The sequence below is a fragment of the Calonectris borealis genome, chromosome 4 (assembly GCF_964195595.1).
Source record: "Calonectris borealis chromosome 4, bCalBor7.hap1.2, whole genome shotgun sequence".
NCBI lineage: Eukaryota > Metazoa > Chordata > Aves > Procellariiformes > Procellariidae > Calonectris > Calonectris borealis.
This window is the reverse complement of record NC_134315.1, coordinates 57,081,491-57,104,293: the sequence shown is the minus strand read 5'-3', so window position 1 is coordinate 57,104,293 and position 22,803 is coordinate 57,081,491. Positions and strand designations below refer to the sequence as shown.

The following is a 22,803-nucleotide window of genomic DNA, read 5'->3' as shown; positions in this document are numbered from 1 at the left end:
TAAACATTCAGCTTAGGAGTTATAGCTAGGAGTATCAGTCCAGTCCTAGCTCAAACAGAGGAAAAAGAAAATATTTAAAGAACATCTAAAGAGTTAGAGGAGAGGTTTCAAGGTTTTGAAAGGGGCTTGTCTGTCTTGCTTCTCTTTGAAGGATTGTATGCTAGACAGCTCCCCCCCAACAAAGCAAAACCCAATGTACTGTGCTGTGTGTTTGCCTATATCTGCATATGAACACATTTTTTATTATGTAGCTATGACAAATACTGATTTAGAAAATGCTATTAATACTGCTTTTCTGTTGGCAGATTCTTGAAAAATGTGAGGAGCTACGCTTATTAAAATCGGAAAGAGAAAAGCTGCTTTCTGAAGTAGCTGATAATGAAATTAGACTTAAACATATGACTGAAGAAATTCGAAAATCAAAAGACAATCTAGCAGATGCACAACTTAAATATGTAAAGTCTGATCAGGAATATATAGCACTTAAACAGCTTCATGAAGAACTAGAGCAAAAATATGTAGCTGCATCAGAAAACAGTGAACAAATGAAGCTCCAAATAGATACTCTATCTAAAGAAGCACGAGAGTCTAAAACAACTTTGGATGAAGTGAAATTAGAGGTCAGTGTCAGCTTGCTCCTTTTTACAGATAAAGCACAAAGAATTCATTCATAGTATTAAAAAAAGAAAAAAAAAAAAAACTTTTTTGGAGAAGTAATCTTAAAGGTATAAAGATAACACTTATTGAAATTCCTCTAGTATGAGTGGATATTATTCTATGCCAGGTATATAAATTTGCAGGATTATGCAGCTCAACAGTCTCCTTCATAGGCAAAGAAATGTTGTTTCAGGTTATATGTTCTCCTTCTGTACTTGAACCTTTTAATTCTTCTTTTCCCATTCTTAAGTTATATCTTTATTATGCAAGTTTCCTTTTAAACATGACCTACTCTATCTAAAGTCATGGAAACAAAGTTTCCTCATCGGGAACTGGAGTCTTTTAAACAGAAGGTCTTTCAAACCAAAGAGAATCACTGCATAAATGGGCAATTAGAAAGGAAAAAAACATTTAAGAAGAAAAGGGAACTAAAGATGCATATTTTTGACAAGGCTTTTGGCACTGATATGGCTGTCATATTCCAGCTATGGATTTGATAATTCCTGAGCTACGCTACAGTTTCATGTGTGGTGTTACGTTTTAGTAAGAATTTTGCTGCTAAGGAGAAACCACAGGAAGGTTCCATAAACAAATGCTTATTTAATGTGGGCAAGAATATAAGCAGTGACTTAAAGTGAAATGATGAACTTCCTATTCTCTCATTGAAAGCTAGCATCTCTGACCCTTTCTAAGCTAATATAAGATTCTGTGAGAACGTGTACACATTATGCAGTTTTATGCATTACAATGAAAGTGTCTGGCCTTTTCCTTTACAAACTAAAGCTCTCTAGCAAAATGAAAGAACTGGAAGAAAAGACAGCAGAGCACAAACAGCTTCTTGAGGTAAAAGAAGATTTTATTCGGACTCAGCAGAAGTTAAATGAAATGGAACAATTAAAAGAGCAAGAAAAGATTACAGAGTTGAGACTGGAGGCCAAGGATTCGGAGATCCAGGCAGTTCTTCAGCAGCTTACTGAATGTCGGGAAGAAATAAAAACTCTAATCCAGGAAAGAGATTACCTGAAGCAAAAAGAGGAGTCTCTCCAAGCTAAGACAGACCAACTCAAAGAGGATATAAAGGACACTGTTTCAATGGTAGGAATTCTGCCTTTATAGACATGGACCATACTTGTTAAGGGGAAGAGTGTAAAAACCACTTATAAACTATATTGAAATAGGGGAGTGGGGTTTGGGGGGGGGGCGGGTTTGTTTGTTTTTTTAATCAAGGAGTGCGTACTAATGTTGCAAAATACTTGAATTTCCTTTTGTGGATTTTCTTTCTTTTATTCTAAAGAACATTTTGGCACATGAAGAACTGAGAAATACACAGAGTTCTCTCAAGCAATCCCAGGACATTGTCAAGAAGTTGGAAAAAAATATTTCTGAAAAAGAATCTCAGATTCTGAGTGTTGAAGAGGCACTAGGAAAAACCATTAAAGAACTTGAAATAAGGGTAAAACATTATGTAATAATTCAAAATAAAAATGCTTTTTACACTGTGAAAACAAGCCTAGTTAGTCTGCTTATATTCTCTTCTGCTTGTCCTCAGAAAATTTCCAGGCCTTTGGGAGAAAGTGGGCAAGGAAGTAGTACTGCCTGATCTAAGTCTTTACCAGTTGTCAGTCTATTTCTGTAGAGCTTCAAGCTGTAATGTACACTCTAATAAACCTTTGCTTAACTAGTGTGCCCCATAGTTGTTAAGTTCAGTGGTGGCATTAGATGGCAAATGGAAGAAGAGATATAAGGGTTACTTAGATGTAGGCATGAGGCTAATGGTTTATGACACTTAGTCCCAATGAGAAGTGTAACACATGGTTGTAAATGGCAGCTCAGTTCCCACCATACAGCAGAAGGCTGATCCACTGTTTTTTGTGCCTGTTCAACAACTGACAAAGAAGGGTGCTGAGAATATTGTATGGTACATAGTTGCTTCAGTGGCACAGTTTCTCTGGAGGGAGACTCCATAGTATGTGAGATACTTGAAGTATATCAGCTGCCACACCCAGTAAATCAATGGTTGCCAATTCAGCACTTGCATGTTGTGGAACAGATGCTTAAAAATAATCCAACAGGTGTTTTTTATTTGGCTGCTTCCTCTCAGACTTTTTCTACATAAAAATCCGGCCAATATTGCAGAAGAGACTGCTAAAAGGTTAACATTTAAAACAAAATGGGTGACGAAGGCCGAAGACCCGGTTCTGGTGTTTTTCTAGTTTAATTACAGTGGTTTGATGCTAAAAATACTATAGCAGAGTGAATCAAACAAAACTTTTGCATTTAATTTTCATTTTGAATTGATGGAAATACTGTCTTTGCACATTTTTTATAGATATCACAAATGACGGAAGAAATAAAAATCATCACCTCAGAGAGAGACCAGCTTGCTGAGGAAAAATCAGAAAATAATAACTGTAGAGAAAGTGATCAGCTACATGTGCTAAAGGAACAAATCTTTTTGCTTACACAAGAGAACAATTCATTGCAGGATAAGCTGGACAGTTTAAATTTGAAAAAAGAAGAGTATGGGGAAGGAACTTTGGTAATTATGCTAAGGCTGTAATGGAAAGCATGCTTATTTAAACTTTCACTTGAGGGAAAATAATTTCCAAAACAAACTGGAGAAAAGGGTCCTGCTACTTGAATGCAGCCCATTAAACACCAGGATTATTACTGCATACTTGAAATATATTCCACCTGTATTGTTGTATACGGACAACTAGTAGTAGAATATGACAAACATTTTTCTGTAAATAGAATTTTAAATTGATACAGGATGGTGATGTTCTGAGTTGATCTGCACAGAGATGTGGGTCTATAACTAAGTAGCTGAAGCTAACAATTGCTCATCTGGAAAGGGTGGTTCTGCTTTTTCAAAGCATAGATAGAACTGACTTTTTTTCCTGGCAGTGAAAGGGACACTGCAGCCAACATTTTCTGTAATTGGACATGCTGACTGCACATGTGTGTTATATGTATATATACAAAGTGAGTGTGTGTGTGTATATACACACACTTTGAAAAAAGTAAAGTATATGTGTATATTTTAATATTTATGGAGGGAGTGGACAAATATCAAGGAAATAATTGTCTTGACACCATTATTATCTACTGTTGAGACTAGAAATATGGATAAGGTCTCTAGTTTGGTTTGTGGGGGTTTTTTGTTGTTGTTGGGGTTGGGTGGGTTTGGTTTTTGGGTTTTTTTTTTTCCCCCCTCAGACTTAAACTATGAAATTCTACTTCTGTTAACTTGTTTCAGAAGTCCTCACTTCAAATTTTAGTTTTACATGTCTCTTACTTCAAGAAACTTGAATTGCATATTGAGTTCAGTCAAATCTTATTATTCTGAAAAAAATACAAATTTCTCTAAAATATTGCTTCTGTTTGTTTTACATAATCAACATGTCAAAGGTCAGATAAGGTTTTTCTTAAAGCTACTTCCCCAAATGTGGTGACTTCTATCTCTGTATAAAATAGATACCACAGATTCGAGAAAAATCTGTTGAGCAAGAATTATTTCTTCAGGCACGAAGGAAATTGCATGAAATGGAGGAAGTGAAGGCCAATGAATGTCAAAAAGAATCTGAAAAAATTGGGAGAACAGATTTGATTCCAAAATTGCATGACTGTCAGGAAGTGAGCACTGTAACAGAAAGAAGAGATGATAATCTTAAAATGCAATTGGAGACTCTCCAAAATGAGAGAGACCAGCTAAGAGAAACCATACAGGAGACAATTAGCATGGTAAGAAAAATAGTCCTATTCCTTTAAGATAATAGCTTTAGTAAACTTCTGTCTTAAATTTTGGAAGTGTTGTTCAGGCTTTAATGTACTCTAACTGTGTTGTGTCCAAAGAATTCCAAGATGGAGGAAGAGTTGAGATGTGCTCATAACTCTCTCGGACAACATCAGGAGACTATTGTGGAGCTGAAAGGAAGTATTTCAGAGAAAGAAAACCAACTCTTGAAAGTGCAAGAGGCATTGAAGGAAACAACTGATGAACTGCAGCAGAAGGTCAGATGCAGTTTTATCAAATAAACTGAAAAATCTATTAGGATTGGCAACCTATGTCCTCTCCAAACTTCAGTTTGTAAGGGTTCAGTAAATGTAATAACGAAACTTTTAAATTAAAAGTTTTTCCCTTCTTTTTTTGACCTGCTTCTCAAAAGAATTCCATAGAAGCAGAGGCAGTGAAAAGATGATCAAATGCAATTTGACCGGCAAGCTACAACCCTTACTTATAACTAAACATGCCTTAGTGCTGAATGATGGAATATTATTTGGAATCAATACTGCTCTTTGACCTCAATGCATTTTCCAAGTCTTAAGTTTTTAAATTCTAATAATATGTCTTTTAGCTATGTAACTCTGAAGATACTGGAGCAGCTAAAAGGCAATCTAACTCATTTTTTAACTTGCTACACTATTATAAATTTCTTATCCACTTAATATTTTCGTGTCTGAAGCTATTGTGGCTTTTAGGCTTGATTCTAACAAGCATTAATGTCTTCCATCTGCTGTGGATATAGCAATAAAGTCATTTTTATGGAATTATAATGGCCTGTAGGTTTTTACACATTCACTTTTGTCTACCAATGAGACAGAAGCACTGAAATTTGATTGACTTGTAAGCAAAATTGTTACATCTTTCTTTGCTTACTATAGCAGTAAACTGATGAAGGTGTCTTATGTAAAATAATCCGATTATAACAACCCATATGCACAGATAGTACTTGTGAAATATACTCTTAAATCAGAACCTGATTACTGGGATAACAGAATTTAACAAATCAGAATTTTACTGTGGGTTTTTTTCCAAACTATTAAATTACTTCTACCCATGCTAGAGATGATTAGAAGTATTAATACTGGTTCTTATTTGTTGTTTTAGCTCACTGAAGTAACTGAAAACCTGACTCATGTCTCTTCTGAATATGACAAGCTACTGGCAGAAAAAGAACAAACTGAAAGAAGAATGAATGACCATATCTGTCAGCAGCTTGAGAAAATTGCTTTACTTAATCAGGAGAAAGATGAGCTACAGCAAATGGTAGAGACTTGTAAAGCAGAAAGAGATCAGTTAGAGGCTGACTGTCGGGAAAGCAAGGAGAGAGTATGTATAAAATATCTTTAATTGTTTTAAAGGCAGGTTGTGCCACTCTGAATTATTGCTGTCATGAAGCCTTCTGCTATTCAGTATCTCTTCCTCTCCCTTCACTTGTTCGTAGCAGCAGTAAACGAAAAACTTAGTTTACTAATCCAATCTAGATTTTGGAATCTGTCTCTTTTCTTCCCCCATCCCCTTCCTGCCTTTTTGGTCACTGTGCCGCTCTGGGTTTAGGCACAGTTGTCTGCCAGCTGCTGGACAAATACTCTGCAAGTTCCTGTTACAGCTTTCATCTGCAGTGCCTTTGCATTTAGCACTGAACAGTAGAGGTAGTCCAGGTTTACTGACATATAAGGGCTTAATTCTCCTACCTCTTCAGCTCATTCTGGATTGATGAAGAGAAAGCTAAACCCAGAAAAGAAACTGATTAGCTATCCTATTTCTCCTTCCTGACGTCTTATTTCCTGGCAGATTAGTGACTTCAATATTCCAAGTATTTGCATGAAAAGTATGCTTATGTTGACACGCTATTTCAGACAAATTTGTTCTCGATCTGTAGTCAATAAAAATCAAGCTGATAATTTCTAAAGTTAAAAGGAAGTCTGGTAAATATTTTTTCCCTAAGAGAAACTCTGCAAACTATTTTAAGAAATGTAAAAGCTTCCATATGAATTTTAGCAAACCTCAGGTAGAACCACTGATCTCTTAAGTATGTATAGACCAACTAACTTAAAAACTAAAATCAGCAAACTAGGATTATCGAATCTTTAATTTTAGATTTACATCTTGCTACTAAACAATTGGACAAATTGTTCATGTAACTGGTGACAGTTGCCACAAGAATAAGGGTATCTTTCGTGGTGGGGTGTGTGGTGGGTTTTGGGGGGGGGGGGGGAGAGGGCCGTGTTTTCTTTAAATAGTCATCTACATAATCTGCTCTCCCCACAACATTTTCCTTTTCCTCTTTACTTCTGCCTGGTGGGGTTTTTTTTTTTGTAAACTGATAAAGGCTATTTCTAAAGACTGTCCTCCATTTCTAAATACTGTCTTCCTTTTGGAGTTCTTAAACTAGGCATGGGGGAATGACAACTGAGGGTTTTTTCCTAAAGTAAAAGACTGATTATTCTGATAGTTCTCTCCTAGAAATTCAAATGCTTTGACTTATCGTTCTTAACTCCTGATAAGCAAAATTTAGTCATACTGAGTGAACATCCATGTAATACCTTTTTCTGCAGTCCTTAAAAGTTCTGACAGAAATGGAAAATCTACAGGAAGAACTAAGATATCAGAAAGAGCAAGCTGCTATCCAGAAAAACATGCTAGCAAATGGAGAAGAGAAATTGCAAAACACTGAAGAAAAACTAAATGAAGAAATAAACAAACTGAAAGAAAAGGCAAGTACAGTAATAAGAAACTCTTACAAAAAATTTAGAGGATGTACCCTCAAGGACTCATTAGAATAACAGGTATTTACCCAAGATAATTTGTGCTGGTTTATTGGTCCAGTAGAATATGTCATGGTAATATAATTTAGCAACAGAAGAGGAGTTTTTGCTAATAGTGTTGATTTGTGTTGATTTTATGCTTTGTAAAAATATTTTTTAATAGGTAGTCAACTTGAATGAGGACTTAAATTTGGTAACTAAGGAAAGGCACCAACTGTTGGAAGAACTGGAAAAAAAGACTGAGAGTGAAAGCAGTAAACTTCAACAGTTGGAGAAACAGTGTGATTTGTTAGCACAGGAGAGAGATCATCTCCAGGAAATGCTGGAAGGTATTCGAGCAGAGAAGAACGAACTGGAGATTAACCTACAGGAGAGTGTTGATAAGGTGCTTTATCTTTGATTAAAGTATAATAACTAAAATGTTTGGTAGAGGAAGAGGGTTAATTCTTGAAACTGTCTTGAAAAATATCTTACAAGTATTAATATTATATATACCCAGACTGAAGAATATTGGTATGCTTTAACTTCTGTCTTGTGGAATGGTATTTAAAGATGTATGTAAATTCTTTCAACAATGTTACCTGAGGTTGCTTTATTTAGGAATAAATGAGGAACCAGGAAATACATGGGTTTCATTACCAAAACACTTAACAGGTATTTTAATGAATTTGATGAAATGGTATGTTTTGTAGTTGAGCTCCAAAGTTTTGAAACTAAAGCTGACAAATTCTGACACTTTTATTTCTCTTCTGGATGAGGCATATCTTCACAACAGTGAAGAGAAGTGAATTGGGGGTGTCCACTGAGCAGTGGTCCTTGTTCAGATACTGAGTAATCACTTCAAATATCTGTAGTTAATTCAAATCTATGGTGGGAGGAGAATCTTCTTACTCTTGCTACCAATATCTTCCAATTCACCTGTTTTTGAGTATCAATTGTCTTGCTGTAAAACTTCAACTTCACTGGGAATTCAGAGGTGTAGTGAAAGGAGTGCTAGTTCTATAATAAATTATCGAAGATAACTTAACAGCACCCTGACAACAGTCCAACTCAAATTTGTGTTGTGATAATTTCTAGATGGTTCTTGATGTGAACCCAGCTCAAATTACATCTCTGCTTTGTGTTACTCATCTGTGTAAACAGAGATTGCAGAAAATATTTCCAAACATGTTTGTAGCATACTTTGTCTAATTCTTTACATTACTAAGGATTTATCAGTATGCTAGTTGGCAGGCTTTGCTTACTGAAAGGAGAAACTTTCAAAGACAAAACTTGAAATTTCTTGTATTCAAACTAAAGCATTGTTCGGGGTTTTTTTTTGTGCCAAGTATTTTGACTGCTATGAAATATTAAACGGCCTGGCGTGTGAGAGGCAGATTCACATGCTTTCTCAGAACTTAATTTTGTATTTGTTGCTCTTTTTTTACTCCAGATTCTTGAAACCGAAAAGGAATTGAAGTGGCAACAAGAACTCCTCAGCAATGAGAAGATCAAAGCTGAAGAAAGGGAAGAACATTTGTTAAAGGTTCAGAGGCGGTCAGAGATTTTGGAGGACAGCCTAACAAACAAGGTGAGGAGTTTTGATTTTAGGAGCTATTCTGTCTTCTGATGTTTTATCACTGATGTGCTAAACTTTTGCTCAAGATAATTTAGTTTTTAATTCTCAGCACATCACTTTTATGGGTGCTAAACAAGCATGAACATGGGCAAAGGATTTTGTACAAGTTTCTCTAGTGATGTTTAGAAGTAGCATCCTCAACTTCTCAGCCTCAGAACCAGTTGGGTTGGTGTCCATTCTAATGGAGTGACCAACTTATCCAATGTGTGCAGGCTTAATGTAATGGTCAGTAATTGTACATGTATTTATTCAGACTTTGAAAGGCACGGTGTAGACAGGATGAGCTTAAGCGGGTTTGGAATCTTTAGTGTTTTGCACACTCTCAAACTATATCTGTTATTCAGAAAGTCTTGCACTTAGCTCTTGCCAACTCAGTCTTTTTGCAGTTTTTACTTCTTCACTTTTCACCTGTCAAACTCTTCCTTTGTCTGTAGATCAAAGAGTATAATTAAGGATTGCTTCAGATTAGCAAATGTGTTACTGTTCTATTCATTAGAGCAGATACAAAGACAATTCCATTGCCCATCTCTTATGCTAATTTTCTATTTCTTTTCATTTTCTTGAGATGTGGACATATGTCCACATGCCTCTGTTTCCTCTTGCTTTACTGAAGACCAAAGTTGACTAAAGTAGAGTTCTCTGGGTGTCATGCTATTCCTCTTCTTTTTAAGTTCTTTTTCTGAGTGATTAGAACACCAAAATTATTTTTAAACTTCTCTTGCTGTTAGTGTGAGTTTTTGAGTTATTGGAAATTGCGTTCTTTGTATTTGACACAACTGATTTGAGTACTTCATAGGGGAGTATACAGACCAGGACCAAATTGTAATTCTTGCTTTTTCTCCACTATTTATTATAGATTCAACAGTTAACTGAGACGCTAAATAGTGTATCATGTGAAAAAGACCAGTTATTGGCTGAAAAAACTAGTCACTCTTTCCAACTTAAAGAACAAATCTCATCAATTAATCAAGAAAAAGATGAACTACAAAAACTTCTCCAGGACGTCAGGTCTGAGCGGGACGAGCTCAAGACAGAACTGCAAAAAAATTCTGAGATGGTTGGTGTTGCAAGTTGCATACCTAAGTTATTCATAACTTCTTCTGGAATGGTACTTAAACATGTATGCTTTCATTTTAGTGTGTTGAAACAAGTGCAAAACTGGAATGTGCTCTAGACCAACTGAAGCAGAAAAACCTGAATGATGTGTCCATTCAGGTGAACTCACTGGATAATGCAGAGCAGATGGTTGATGACAGCCTGAAGGAAAGAACGTTGAAAATTAAGGTAAATTTACTTCTCTGCTTTTTTAAGGATGCATGTAAAACCTTAACACTATTTGTTCTGGAGCATAAACCTTGCTTCTGTGTATAATGTATAAAATTGTTTACATATCTTGCTAAGATGCTGCAAACCATGGGATCAGTTGATTTGCTGTTGCTGTTCAGTGACTGTGCATCTTGTTCCAAGAACGTTAAAAACTTCTCAGTTGAGACATCTCACTGAATTTCATTACTGTCCAGCCACCCCAATGAAAATAACTAGTCATGTAGAAGTGCTTCACCACTTTGTTTTTGCAAAATCCCCCCAAATCCTTCCTTTCATCACTTCCCATCAAAAATAAATTGGTTTCAAATAAATTCACTTCATTCAATAGCTTCTCTCCTCAAAATAGGAAGTTCCTGTAATTCCTTAGAGCTTTTTTTAATTAACTATCCTGACTGTACTTTCTCACAGATGTGAGAAGTACTACTAACTTACTGAAAGCCAAAATAAACCAGGATTTATGAATATGTATGAAACACTTCAAAGAGTACCATTGTACTGCAGTCTGTGCAGCAGATTTGGGTATCATTCTATACATGCTTGAAAAGCCCTGAGTGCTTCTTCAGTTAACACAAGTGGTAAAGGACACAGTTAAGTGGTAAAGGACTGAATTGCGAAAATCGGTTATGTGTGGCTTACTCCATTCACGCTGTCTGTCTAGCCTACATCAGTAGTAGGGAGCTAATAATGAGGGAAGTAAAGATCAGTTAATCCCTTTTACCCTTTTAATGGCACTCTCCCCTTCTGACTTTTGTGATAGGTAAGATCTTGTCTGCCTCTGTCTTGTGCAGTTTTTTCAAATGCCTTGTACTTGCTGCTGTTGGATGCAGGGCATATGTTAGTTCCAATGTTTTTACTGTGGGGTGAAGAGTTAAACTGGTGAATCCTGCTTCTTTCAATTAAGAACCAAAGATGGAGGCAGCATGCCTAGGAAGTCTTATACTTACTTTAAAATGTATAACCTAGCTTCATTTGCAATACTTGAGTTGCAGTTTACTGGGAGTCCCTTGAAGCCTATTGCATTTCTCAGCCTGCTCACCGCTTGATCATATCTCCCTTTTTATGGCAGAGTGCTAGGAACAATTTCATGTTCCCTTTCTTTCAACAAAGGACCAGGTATATCAACTTGGGAGCCCATCCTGAGGGCAGCTGGCAAACTTCTGAACAGGCAACAATTTCATTTCAGGCCCGATCTTGATGTGGCCAGGCAATCTAAAACATAAAAATAATTTAAGCTTGTGAAATCATTTTCTGGAAGACTAACTAGTTCTCTGCTTTTATGCCTGGCTTAGTGTTTTTGTCACATTCCTGTGGCAAGTCAAAACTGAAGTCTTAGTTTTATTAACTTTTCTGTTGTAAAACCCATACAGTCCTGGAGTCTGGTTTATTTTAAGCTTTTGTTTATAGCTAATCACCCTTTTCCTTATTGTGACTGAATGAATTTTTCATTTGCATTTAGGAGCTTCTTGAGAAATTTTCAAATGTGGGGAAGAGGTATGAGTGTCTCTCTACGGTGTCTCTTAATCTAAAGAATGAACTGAATAGTCAGAAAGCACTGATAGCTGTGATACTGACTCAGCTTTCATCGGAACAGAGTGAACAAGTTAAAATACTTCAAACTGAAAATGAGAAAATAAACAGTCATCTCCAGAGTTTATTGAACAAACTGAAGGTACCAACTTAAAATGCTGAATATGTGGATGCTTCATATTGCTTTGGTTTGGGGTTTTTTTAATAAGCTCTCAATATTAACAGCTACGATTCTATATACTCTAGCTTTGATTTTTGTGAATCCATATCTTGTGAAAAATAAATTGATAGTAAATGCTTTACAATCCTGGAAAACTGGAACTATTTAGTTAAGTTAATCAACCTTAGTTTTTGACTGTAGTTCAGCTGCTTTGCGCAGTATTATTTCATTAACATTAATCCATTTTAATTGGGAAAAGAAGTTTTCTCTCTGTACTCCACAAATCAAATTACAGACCTCTAAGTATGTATTTTATTGTGCGGAAGAGAGACATGCAAGATGCCTTGGAGATGCATGTTTACTCTGCAAAACTATCCAAGTAGTTTGATAACATCTATAGCATTGCAGACCTTCCCCAATTTGTAGTTCAGTGGAGAAACTGATTCCAATTATCAGAAAAAAGTTAAGGGCAATTGGGAAAGAATTCCTGTTATAGCAGAAGTACAGTAAACGATAAAGGTCTTTTCTGTTTCTTTATTTACCATGAAATGTTACGGGGGTTTTTTTGTTAAGGGGGTGGGGGGAGTGGGCTGGGGAGAGGATGAGGTTCATGTCCGGTATACAGAAATACTGGACATGATCTTGAGAGTCAGTTGTCTCTATAAATATCTATTAGCTAAGAAGTTTAACAACTATTCCAAAGAGCCTTATTTCATAACTTCTTGTAAGGTTTTTAGGTTTTGATCTTTTTCTTTTTCTCCATAGATGTCTTAACTTTTATGGTTAAAGATGTTTAAGATTTAAGTAGTGATCTCGACGAGAATAAAGCTTTAAATCAACACAGTGATAGTATTTTTGTAGATCATCTGCACCTTTCACAACTCTAAGAGAAGATAAATACAACAAAGAAATACTTTACTTTTCAAAGTCTAGATTCATGGAAGGCTGTCTAAAGCATTTTAGACTTTTTGGCCTTTTTAGGATTCTACAAAAAATAGCGTACTTTAGAAATGCTGACCCAGCTAAAAGTCTTATATGCCATTGTTGTATAGCATGTGTGAACTTGGTTTTCTTTGTCATGTTCTAGTTGTCCTGGACACCTATAGACTGGGAGAGTAAATAGATTGAATTACAAAATATGAAACTTTAGCTGGATGCAGGGTACCGTTTTAAAGCATACTCACTGATCTATCCTGTGCTTCTTCAACAGTTTCTGTTCGATTGTGTTTGCTTGAAGAAAAGAGAATATCATACTACTGTTAACAAATATGAAATGGAATTGCTTGAGGAAAAGAGAAAACAAGATCAGCTACGAGCTCAGATTCAGTGTCTCAGGAAGATTTATTTGAACCAGAATGAAATATCTCCTCAAGAGTTAAACATCAGTGAAGTGCTGCAGAGTTTGCACTGGGATGCAGAGGTAGTATCTGAAACAATTTCAGACAGAGACTTGCATATTTCAAGGCATGGGGCAATGTGGTCTAATGGGTGCTAATCTAATGGCATTGCTTTTATCTGTTAAGACTTCACTTAAGGGGGGTGGGGATAGAATTTGTTGGGTTTTTTTTTTAATGCTACTAATTCTATAATATGAAGATTCTGTTTTATAAAGTGGCTCAAAGTGAAATTATTAGGCTGTATCTACTCATTTGCCCTGTAAAATACGTACTACCCAATACCAAGATGACTTTTAAAACAACGAGAGAAACTTTTACTAACATGCATTATTTTTCTTCCCCTTTCCCCTTCCCACCTGCCCCAGGAATGTAGATTGTCTTATCATTTTCCCACTAGGGTGTAATTTAAGTATAGCAAAATTCCTTTTATGGTAATTAGATGCTAAAACAGACTTCCTCCAAATATTGATAGCTAAGAGGGCAAAATGTATGTTTAGACATGTAGTTATCAAAGCAATATTTAAACTTGAATTCCCTCTTTTTAAAGAGCATTCTCAAAGATGTATCAGAAATGGAAAGCGAACTTCTCTGCATAGAGGCAGAGTTACAGCAGGAAGAAAGTGCTAGCAAAGAAACAACACAGTTCTGGGAAGCTTGTTCAGGAGCTCACTGTGATGCAGAGGAACTTAAAGAAGAGTTAAAGAAAGACAATGAAAGGCTTTTGCAAGTCATTAACTTCTGGACTCCTAAAGTAAAGGTAAAGTTAAATCTTCTTTAATCAGAAATGTATTTTGGTAAGCACTCTGTAAATGCCTCTAATCTGATTGAAAATAAAACACAAAAAAGGCTATTTAAAGATCATTCATTATTATCAGCACTTTCTATATTCATACTTAACTGTAAGATGTAGGAATACTTAGAAGAAAATTTTTAAAGACTTCTTTCCTCATGCATCCAAACTCGGAATTTTGCTTTGTAAAAGACTTTCTAGGCGATAAGTGTGTGTGTGTGTGGCGGGGGGTGGGGGGTTGTTTGTTTGCGTTTTTATTAGACTGAATTCTGGAAACTGTAGTTTCAAAATTGTTAAATAGTTTTGCTTGCAGAACTTGGCAGCCTGATACAATCACTTTCTCCAGGCTTTATGCCCACAAGATTGTCTGCTCTCTTCAAGCCAACTTTATCAAAACTACTTTAGCCATTTTTAAAACTCAATTGTAATTTATATTCTCACACCTTTTCTAATTTCAGAAAGTCAAGTTATTCTAGAGGTGGCTCAGCCTTCCTTTCTCTTTTCTTTCCTCCTTCTTACCTCTTGCCCCCTTTGGAAAAAAAGACCAAGTGTTTTACAGGGTAAAGTGCATCATGAACAGGACTTCATGAGATTTCATCTTTCTGATTAAATGTATTGAACGGTTATGGGAGGAAATCCGCTATGTTCTAATTAGTTGTTAGGAGCAGTCTTCGTTACAAGTGTATCCTGGAAGTTCCTGGTCTGTTCATACTACTAGTATTGAGCTGAAGTATGAAGAGATATTATGTGGATCAAAGGTTTTACCAAACAAAAAAAAACCCTAGCATAATGTTGTCATTTCCTGACAAGTGTGAAGTTTTTCTTTTTCTGGCATGTTAAGCATATGGGTTTCTAGAATAGTCCAATGTGTATGTTTTCTCTCAAATGGTTTCACTTACTTTAGTCAATGAATACATTCTAATAAAAACTTCTGCAAATAATTATGTTTCTTTCTGTTACTGACATTTAAGAAGTCTTTCCAATATAGTTCCTTTGTTTCTGTGATGTTGGTGTTTGAGTTAATGCAGAAATACTGGTAAATTTGCAATGCATTATCTTTTCTTGTGCCCCTTCCTGCCTCCCCCTCTTTTGGAAATGAAACCAGTCTTTTGAGTGTTAGTGATTCCATTTCTGATAGCAAGCATCTTCAAATGGGACACTGAAACAAAAATGTGAAATTAATACCGGCCAAGATACTTCTTGTTTCTTCACTTACCTTATTTCTAGCTGATTCAAAAATTATTTAAAATTTATCTGTATGACACTACTTATTTTCAGATACTCCAACTTTCTTCAGAGCTGGATGCCAGAACTGCCAATTATTGTAAAAATGCTGCTGTTGAATTGAAACAGAGAAAAGAGAAAAGTGAAGAGTTGCTTCAGGAACTAAACACTCTTAAAGAACAACTAGCCCCTGGTGGCTCTGCCAGTCTCGCATTAGAAGAAGAAAACTACAGGCTTCATAACAAATTAAAGTCTGCAGAACAAGATATAAAGGTACCAATATTTGTTTCTAAGGAAAACTTCTTTGATTTCTTTGTTTTCTTTGATTTCTTTGACTTCTTGTTTTCTAAGCGAGAGTAATTCAAACTGAAAAGAAGATAAAGCTTGATGGCAACTGTAAATCTGTGCCATACAATACACTGGTCCAGAGTGCACTTTACTTTTGTAGCTTTTTTTTATTCCCAAAATGACAGTTTGAGCTCTTGCCTGTAATGTGATTATTTTAATTGCCTGCTTTCTGTACACAAATAGATGTCAGTTTAGAAATCCATAAGAAATGTTCCCATTTCTTTTTGAGGTATTGATTTTAATAGTGTGATACTCTTGATTCTTCCTTTAAGTGTATGGTATTCACTGTGTCAAACTGGAAGCTGGAGAAGAATTTAATCCTAGCAATTGAGGACTCATTTTCTCTCTGTCCTATTTTTTTATGTCGCAGTTACCCTTGTTCAGAGCACTTTTTTCCTTAGAATTGAGTGTTCCAGAATATTAAAAGATGACACAAAACAGTGAGGTAGACACCAAGTTGCCATAGAGCCTGTAGTGTTGGATTTTTTGTGTAGTTTGGCTTTTTTGTTTGTTTTTATTAAGACTATGATCATGTGCTGTTACTGTTATATCTTTTGGCATAACTACTCATAACTGATTGATATATCTCAATAGGCTATGGAAGTAAAAATTCAGAAGTTGGAAAATGTAATAAATGAAGTAGGAAAAAATGTCAAAGAGAAAGATGACAGGATAAACAAGTTACAAGCACAGATAAGAATAAAAACAGCGACAAGTGAGCTCACTCAACTGCAAGCCAAACTGAGTGAGACAGAGAAATGCCTCAAAACTGCCTTAACAGAGAATCAGAGTCTTCAGGTATGAGCAAATTACTTTACTATTCTCCTCTGATTTCAGAGAGAGAGCGAGCATGCTTGAGAACAGCTGTAGATGAAACGTAGCGCTCTAAAGTCATTTTATTGTTCTGTATGGCATTCTCAGAGTAAAACACTGTACTTGCCTGTTTAGCATGCAGTTACACATTCTACCAATGCAGCCTTCAGAGACAAGATTTGGAACCCATGTTATGATATTTATCACTTGTATGTGATGCATTTCTGAAACATCCTAAAAAAAAAAATTTAAATTTTGAAACTGAAGCATGAGCTGTTTTTTCTATGTGATAATTTGCATACTAGTTCAAAATTCCCAGACTTACATCTGCAAACAAGTCAGCAAAACTTGCTAAAATATGATTATGTAATACATCAGAGTTAGGATACCAACTAATACTATAGTGCTAGTTGGTAATGTAGGTGTTCTTACCCCAAAATAACTTCCTGCTCCCAGTCTTGTCCTGCAAAATCTAGCATATTATAGTAAAGATACAAATTAAGCAACCCTTGAATTCATTGCTAAGTAACAAGCCTTTCTTCATACTAAATCTTTTATTTTATTTTCAGGCAAAATTAGATAAAGGTGCTGAGTTGTACAAAGAAGAAATTGATCATCTCAAAACACAATTAGTAAAATATGATATGGAAAGAATGAAACAATCCAACTCTTTTGATATGAAGTAAGTTCAAATTTTACCTTGTTACAATTCGCAACTACTTAGTTCTTAGCTTGTACTTTTCTGTTTATTTTTTCCACAGAATAAGAAGTGAGCCTTCAGCTTTAGGTGTCCTAGGTTTTTATTGTAGCTAGATTCCAGAAAAAGGAAAAACCATATGCATCTTGGGTTGATTACTAAACTCCTTCCTATACACCCACCAAAATTTCTCAACCAACCCATGTTCAGCCATAAATGAAATAACTGCTCTGACAAAAGAAGGTGAGGGGAAAGCAGTAATTGAAAGCACTCTCTAGTTCACTGGAGAGAAGGGATACACAGAGAAGAATTCTAATCCAACTTTTGGTTTTCTGCACTTTACCTAAAATCTAGCTGACAACCAGGTTTATGTAGTTTTACCTGTATAACTTGGGTATGTTTTGTATTTGATAGCTCGTTTGGAAATCAAACTAGCTCTCCTGCAACTGTAATAATTATTAAACTGAGCATTTCTATTTTTTCTTCCTCCCTTCCTGCCCCATATAGACTTGCTAATTATAAAGCTCTTGCAGAACACCAAGAACAACAGTTAAGAAAGCTGAAAGAAGAACTTAGAAGAGCACAGCAAGACCAAGATGTTACTGGTAAATTCAAGATAAATATAAGGGACTCTTTCATGTTAAACATCCAGGTTTAAGGTTATAAAGTTAAAGTCCAGATTGAGATGCAGGTCTTTTACCTCAAAGGGTATGAGGAGGATTGGGTGCACTGGCAGATGAGATGGAAAGTAAACTGTTAGCTGCACATACACTGCATTAGAATCACAGCAGTTCTTGTGTTTATTTCTCCAGCCAGGTTTGCACTTGTGGTGGGATAAGCTGCAGTTGTAGTAGCTTATGTTGCCATTTTTTCCTTGACCAACTTCATATATGAATAGCTAGTTCTAGTCATAATTATGACATATCCGAAACTATAGCTATTTTAACTCTAAATGGCCCAATGAAGAGTCTTTTCAGTTTCTTAATATCTCCCTGGCAGTGTGAATACTGGGAGGTGTGTTTGTGTATAAAAAAGAATAGCTGTTGTAATGGCAACTGTAACCTAGTGAGGTTTTACATATAAGACCATAGGAAGGAATAGACTTAAATATGTTGACTTGGTTTTAAGCACTGTCCAAATAACACACACATCTGTATAAAACTGTTTTCTAGTGATGCTGGAAAAAGAAGCTCCTCAGCAATCCCAAATACCCCTTACTTGTGGTGGTGGCAGTGGTATTGTGCAGAGCACACAAATACTTGTTTTAAAATCTGAACAAGCTAAGCTACAAAAAGAGAACTTGCACCTGAAGAAACAAAATGACCTTCTACTAAGGTAAGTATAAAGCTGATCAGCAATATGTCAAATCATTTGTTGCTATTTAACTATGCATGTCATTAGTGTTTCCTTCTTGGGAGACCTATAGAAGTGAGTAATTATTATTAATTTTAGATTTTTCTAGATTCTTTCACATCATAAACTTTTATTTAAAGCTAGTGACTTTTTGCTTATATATATCTTGATGGCTTTTGAACTTTAAATTGCTTGCTTTCATAAGAATCTCTTAAATGCTAGAGGATATACTTAAATTGTATGTTGGAAGGAATTATAGCTTAAAAATTAAAAAAAAATTGCCTCTGAAAGCAAGATACACAGATATGGTCTTGCATTGCCATGTCTGTGGTATGTCGTCTGAAAATATAGGAACTGTCTGTTGTCAGGAATTTTTCCTTGCTTAAAGGAACTACTTTTAAATTTTTCTTGATTAAATGCTGGGGGTTTTTTCTTTTCAGTAATGAGCTTCAACTGAAAGAGGAACTTAGAAAATGGAAAGAGCGAGCACTAAAATGGAAAGAACGATCCTCAAGAGAAGCCGCTCGAGAGACAGTACCAAGGTCTCCGAGGAAGACAGTGTCATATTGCCTTAAAGAGCAAATGCCTTCACCCTCCAAGGAACCTATTTCTCAGGAAATTGTGACTCAGGACATACCAAAGCCTCTGCCACTGACTTGTCCAACAAATTTCTTTGATAATTCCAGCTTGGGTACACTAACAGGTACATAACACGGTGGTGTTGTCCTATAAAGATTTGGAGAGGCAAAATATAAGGGGTGGTCTGTGAGTTGAGGGTACATGCTCTATACTTTCTATATTCAGACCTGAAACTTGCATGATAACACAATTTTCCTGAATGGTTAGTCAGCTGACTGTTGAAGGGCTGACCAGCTGGAGCTGTGAAGCTTATATATGCTCTACAGAACCTAAGTGCTTAAATGAATCCTTCACCCCCTGGATATTATACAAACTTTTTTAATTTTGCTGCAGTGGAAATGTTGATAACTGACTTTAAAAAGTGAATTAGCAGAATATCATTACTAGATAGCTGAATTACTAGATAGCTGATGCTCTAAAATGTTTTGCTTTTTAACTTTGTATTGGTTAAGCACAGACTTCTGGCAAAACTATTCAAAGTTAACTGCTGGTTAACTTTTTTCTAAACTTCTTCAAGATTGTAGACTTTAGTCCTTGATGTTGAATCTGCCAGCCTGCATGGCTCCAGCTGCAGTAATAGCTGTTTTGATAACTTCTGTTCCTCCGCCCTACTCAGGATTTCTTGTATCTGGCCTGGTGACTTCTGGGGAAGTCTCCTAGTGATCTACGCTAGCATAGTAATGCTACTGCCCTCATCATTACACTTGCTTCTAAAAACTTTCGGAAGGCCCCAGCAGACATGTTGAAGAATTAACCAGTTTTCAAGGTATTAGTGGCAGATTTCCAGAAAGAGTATGACTCATTGCTATTTCTTGTGATGGCTGACTTAGTAATAGTAGACTTCTCCACAACACAAAGCTCCTCACAGGCAAGCTTTGATAATTGACATTTAAAACACTAGTCAAGATTAAATTGCTGTATTCCTACTGCTTGTCTAACTGAGAAAGCTTAAGTGTTACTTAAATGTTCTTGTCTTCTGCATAGATATGCGACCTGCGGGAATAGAGCCCACAGAAGAACATCTTAAGCACTGGTTTGGAACTTCAGAGAAGGATAAAGCCCCTGATTGTACCACCCAATAAAGGTGCTCTGTTGTAAGCTGCCTTTGCAGTGACTACAGCCAGAATCTGCATATACAAAAGAAAATTGCTTCAGGTCAAAAGCCATCAGCCTCTTCCACAAATTGTGAGAAGAGCTCTGGTGGCATGCAAATCCTTTGCTGTCTTGGAGTTGCTACTTCCCACAATTGGAAAATCTGGAATACAGGAACAAAAATGGAAAAGCAGTCATGTTGCCCACAACTTGCTGATCTGATGGTGATCTACTTTGGTGGGTTTTTTTGGATGGCGAAGAAAGAAAAGCCAATATATTGAAGAAAAAAATAGAAACAGGAAAGGATCACAAACTAATCTACTGTGAAACTTCTCAGTCTTAAACTTTTCATTCTGTCATTCCTAAAACAGCGCTCTTCTGGGTGGTTGATATTTGTATCTTCAGAGTGCTCTTGAGTTGGAAAGAACTATACGTTTTGTTTCCCAGCATATGATTTTTATACCGTGCTTTCTCTAAGTCCACAGAAACTGCATTTTCACCATAATTTTAACCTCTCTATGTGGACATTGCAACTGAAGTTACTAATTTTCTGTTTATAGGGCACACAATCAAGGGTTCCTCTTAAACTCCTTACAATATTTCTGCAGTTCAGCCAATTACGGTACCAAAAGTAACTTTGTATTTTGCATCATCTTTCAATATACTTCTAGTTCCTGTCTGAAGTTGGGTATTGGAATTTTTTTAATAGTAAGCAATGGACCTGACACTCTTCTGCAACTCTAGTGAATAGAAAATAAACTGAACAACCAGGGCTGCAAGACAGACTATTTTACTAGCCTACTTATCTGCATTGTGAGACCTACTTTTTTGTATGTTTTGTGTAAGAAGGTTTGTTTTGACAATAAACTTTAATGTGTTAAGTATTTAAAAATAATTTTGCTGGTCACTTCACTTGTGCTATGATCTAGGGATGTTGATTACAATATTCAGTGTCTAAAGACTATCTTTTATAGTAATCTCACCACTTCATTATTATGCTTCTTGTCTGTGTCCTCTATAACTTTCTGCAATAATTACTTTGTGCGGAAGTTTACTGTTGCACAAGTCTATGTCACCAGTACTTTGTTTAATTCTTCTTTCTAACTGAATCTTCCTCTGTCAGGAAATGTTTGAAGTCTAAATTGTAGATCCTCTTCCCTTCCCTCCCTGCACGCCCTCCACTGCCAACTAAACAGGAATTTGGCACTCAAAACCTGAGATCAACTCTGTTAAGAATGAAATCGTCATGAGATGAGAAAGATACCTGCATCAAAAGCATCATCCTTATTTTGTAGGAATAAAGCTCTTAATAATGCTAGGTCTCTTAAGGACTCAATTTTGGATTACCCAAACCAATAAGCAAATGGTTACATTGATGTGTTTCTGGGCATTCAGCAGTTACTGCAATTGGAAGAGTTGCACAAGGATTATTTACCTGATGGAGGATTACTTGGGAGATCTTTAATAAAGAACCAACTATGTATTTACCTTGAATAGCTGAAAACTCTGCCAACTACTGTAACTACTAAGAAATTGCAAGCATTTATCTCTAAATCTCTGACCTGGAATGTATTTTGGGAAGCTTTTAGAGATATTGCTAGTCAAAAATACACAGGTTCTAAATACTATTACTGAGTTCAGCACTGCAATGTCATTTTTCCTACCACAGCCATAGGTATGTAGGAGCAATTTATTTCCTGACAGTGATAAATGCGAAATGCTGGTGTTTGTGTGGTGGGGTTTTTTGTTTTGGTGGGGGGGGTGGTTTTTTCAATTTTCCACTATGGTTGAAAGATATTTCCTTTAGCTACCAGCTTTTTTTTTTCATTCCCTCCATTTTGGCGTTCTAATAAATGAATTCAACTGACTTTTTCCTTCCAGAAGAGGAGGGAAACTAGGTGTGTATATATATAGATAGATAGATAGATCTACCTCTTTGATATACAATTTCAAGGGTTTTTTTGTTAATTATTGCTTGCTTGGAACATTTCTAGATTTGAGGATTTTTCTGGTGACTGAGCTGAAAAACAGGAACCTATTGCAACAGGTCTGTGTCTGAATTCAGTAGGCAAAAGGTTAGGGACAGAAGGATAAATGCTTTTAGACATCTTAGTCATTAAAGATTTTGTTTACTGGGGAGCTGATTTACAAAGCCTTAGAAAGCTATCAATAGTTTAGCAGAAAGACAAGATAAACTTAATATTACTGAACTTTGTATGTCCCAGTTTACCCACAGGAATGGCTTTTCTGAGGAAAGTGTGCCCAGTTCAGGCAGGATTCCAAATTCTTTAAGAATGCTATCAGGGTAGCTTTAGGTCTGGTATGAGCTTATAACTAAATTAGTTTGTCCTAGAATTTTCCAGTCTGATGATATTAACTCTCCCTTAACAAATGTAAGTTAAACCACTAGATACAAAAAGAAAAGTTGGTAAATCATCAGTTTAACAACAACAACAAAAAAAAAAAGGAAAAAAAAAAACACCAAAATTTATCATGCAAGTATTGTCATAGTTTGGAATTTGATAGCTTATATTGCTAAAGAGAGACTGCTTGGGAAAAACATGTTTATGGCCTTTTTAGTGGGAATCCTGTTGATTTCTTCAATTCCTT

The 22,803-nt window shown here is 35.9% G+C and overlaps 1 protein-coding gene across 1 annotated transcript in view; it reads left to right on the top strand.

Annotated features, from left to right (window-relative positions):
• CENPE (centromere protein E) overlaps positions 1-21,080 on the top strand; it is a 38,346-nt gene extending 17,266 nt beyond the window's left edge. The window contains exons 23-44 of the mRNA XM_075149670.1: positions 306-620; positions 1,441-1,752; positions 1,952-2,110; positions 2,987-3,196; positions 4,135-4,401; positions 4,513-4,671; positions 5,549-5,770; positions 7,000-7,158; positions 7,373-7,594; positions 8,642-8,779; positions 9,684-9,884; positions 9,965-10,111; positions 11,610-11,822; positions 13,051-13,260; positions 13,785-13,994; positions 15,306-15,524; positions 16,194-16,397; positions 16,982-17,094; positions 17,617-17,714; positions 18,282-18,444; positions 18,903-19,165; positions 20,086-21,080. Of these exons, the coding sequence (XP_075005771.1) occupies positions 306-620; positions 1,441-1,752; positions 1,952-2,110; positions 2,987-3,196; positions 4,135-4,401; positions 4,513-4,671; positions 5,549-5,770; positions 7,000-7,158; positions 7,373-7,594; positions 8,642-8,779; positions 9,684-9,884; positions 9,965-10,111; positions 11,610-11,822; positions 13,051-13,260; positions 13,785-13,994; positions 15,306-15,524; positions 16,194-16,397; positions 16,982-17,094; positions 17,617-17,714; positions 18,282-18,444; positions 18,903-19,165; positions 20,086-20,183 (4,302 nt within the window). The 3' untranslated portion in view covers positions 20,184-21,080. The remainder of the gene's footprint in view (positions 1-305; positions 621-1,440; positions 1,753-1,951; positions 2,111-2,986; positions 3,197-4,134; positions 4,402-4,512; positions 4,672-5,548; positions 5,771-6,999; positions 7,159-7,372; positions 7,595-8,641; positions 8,780-9,683; positions 9,885-9,964; positions 10,112-11,609; positions 11,823-13,050; positions 13,261-13,784; positions 13,995-15,305; positions 15,525-16,193; positions 16,398-16,981; positions 17,095-17,616; positions 17,715-18,281; positions 18,445-18,902; positions 19,166-20,085) is intronic.
• The last annotated feature ends 1,723 nt before the right edge of the window (positions 21,081-22,803 follow it).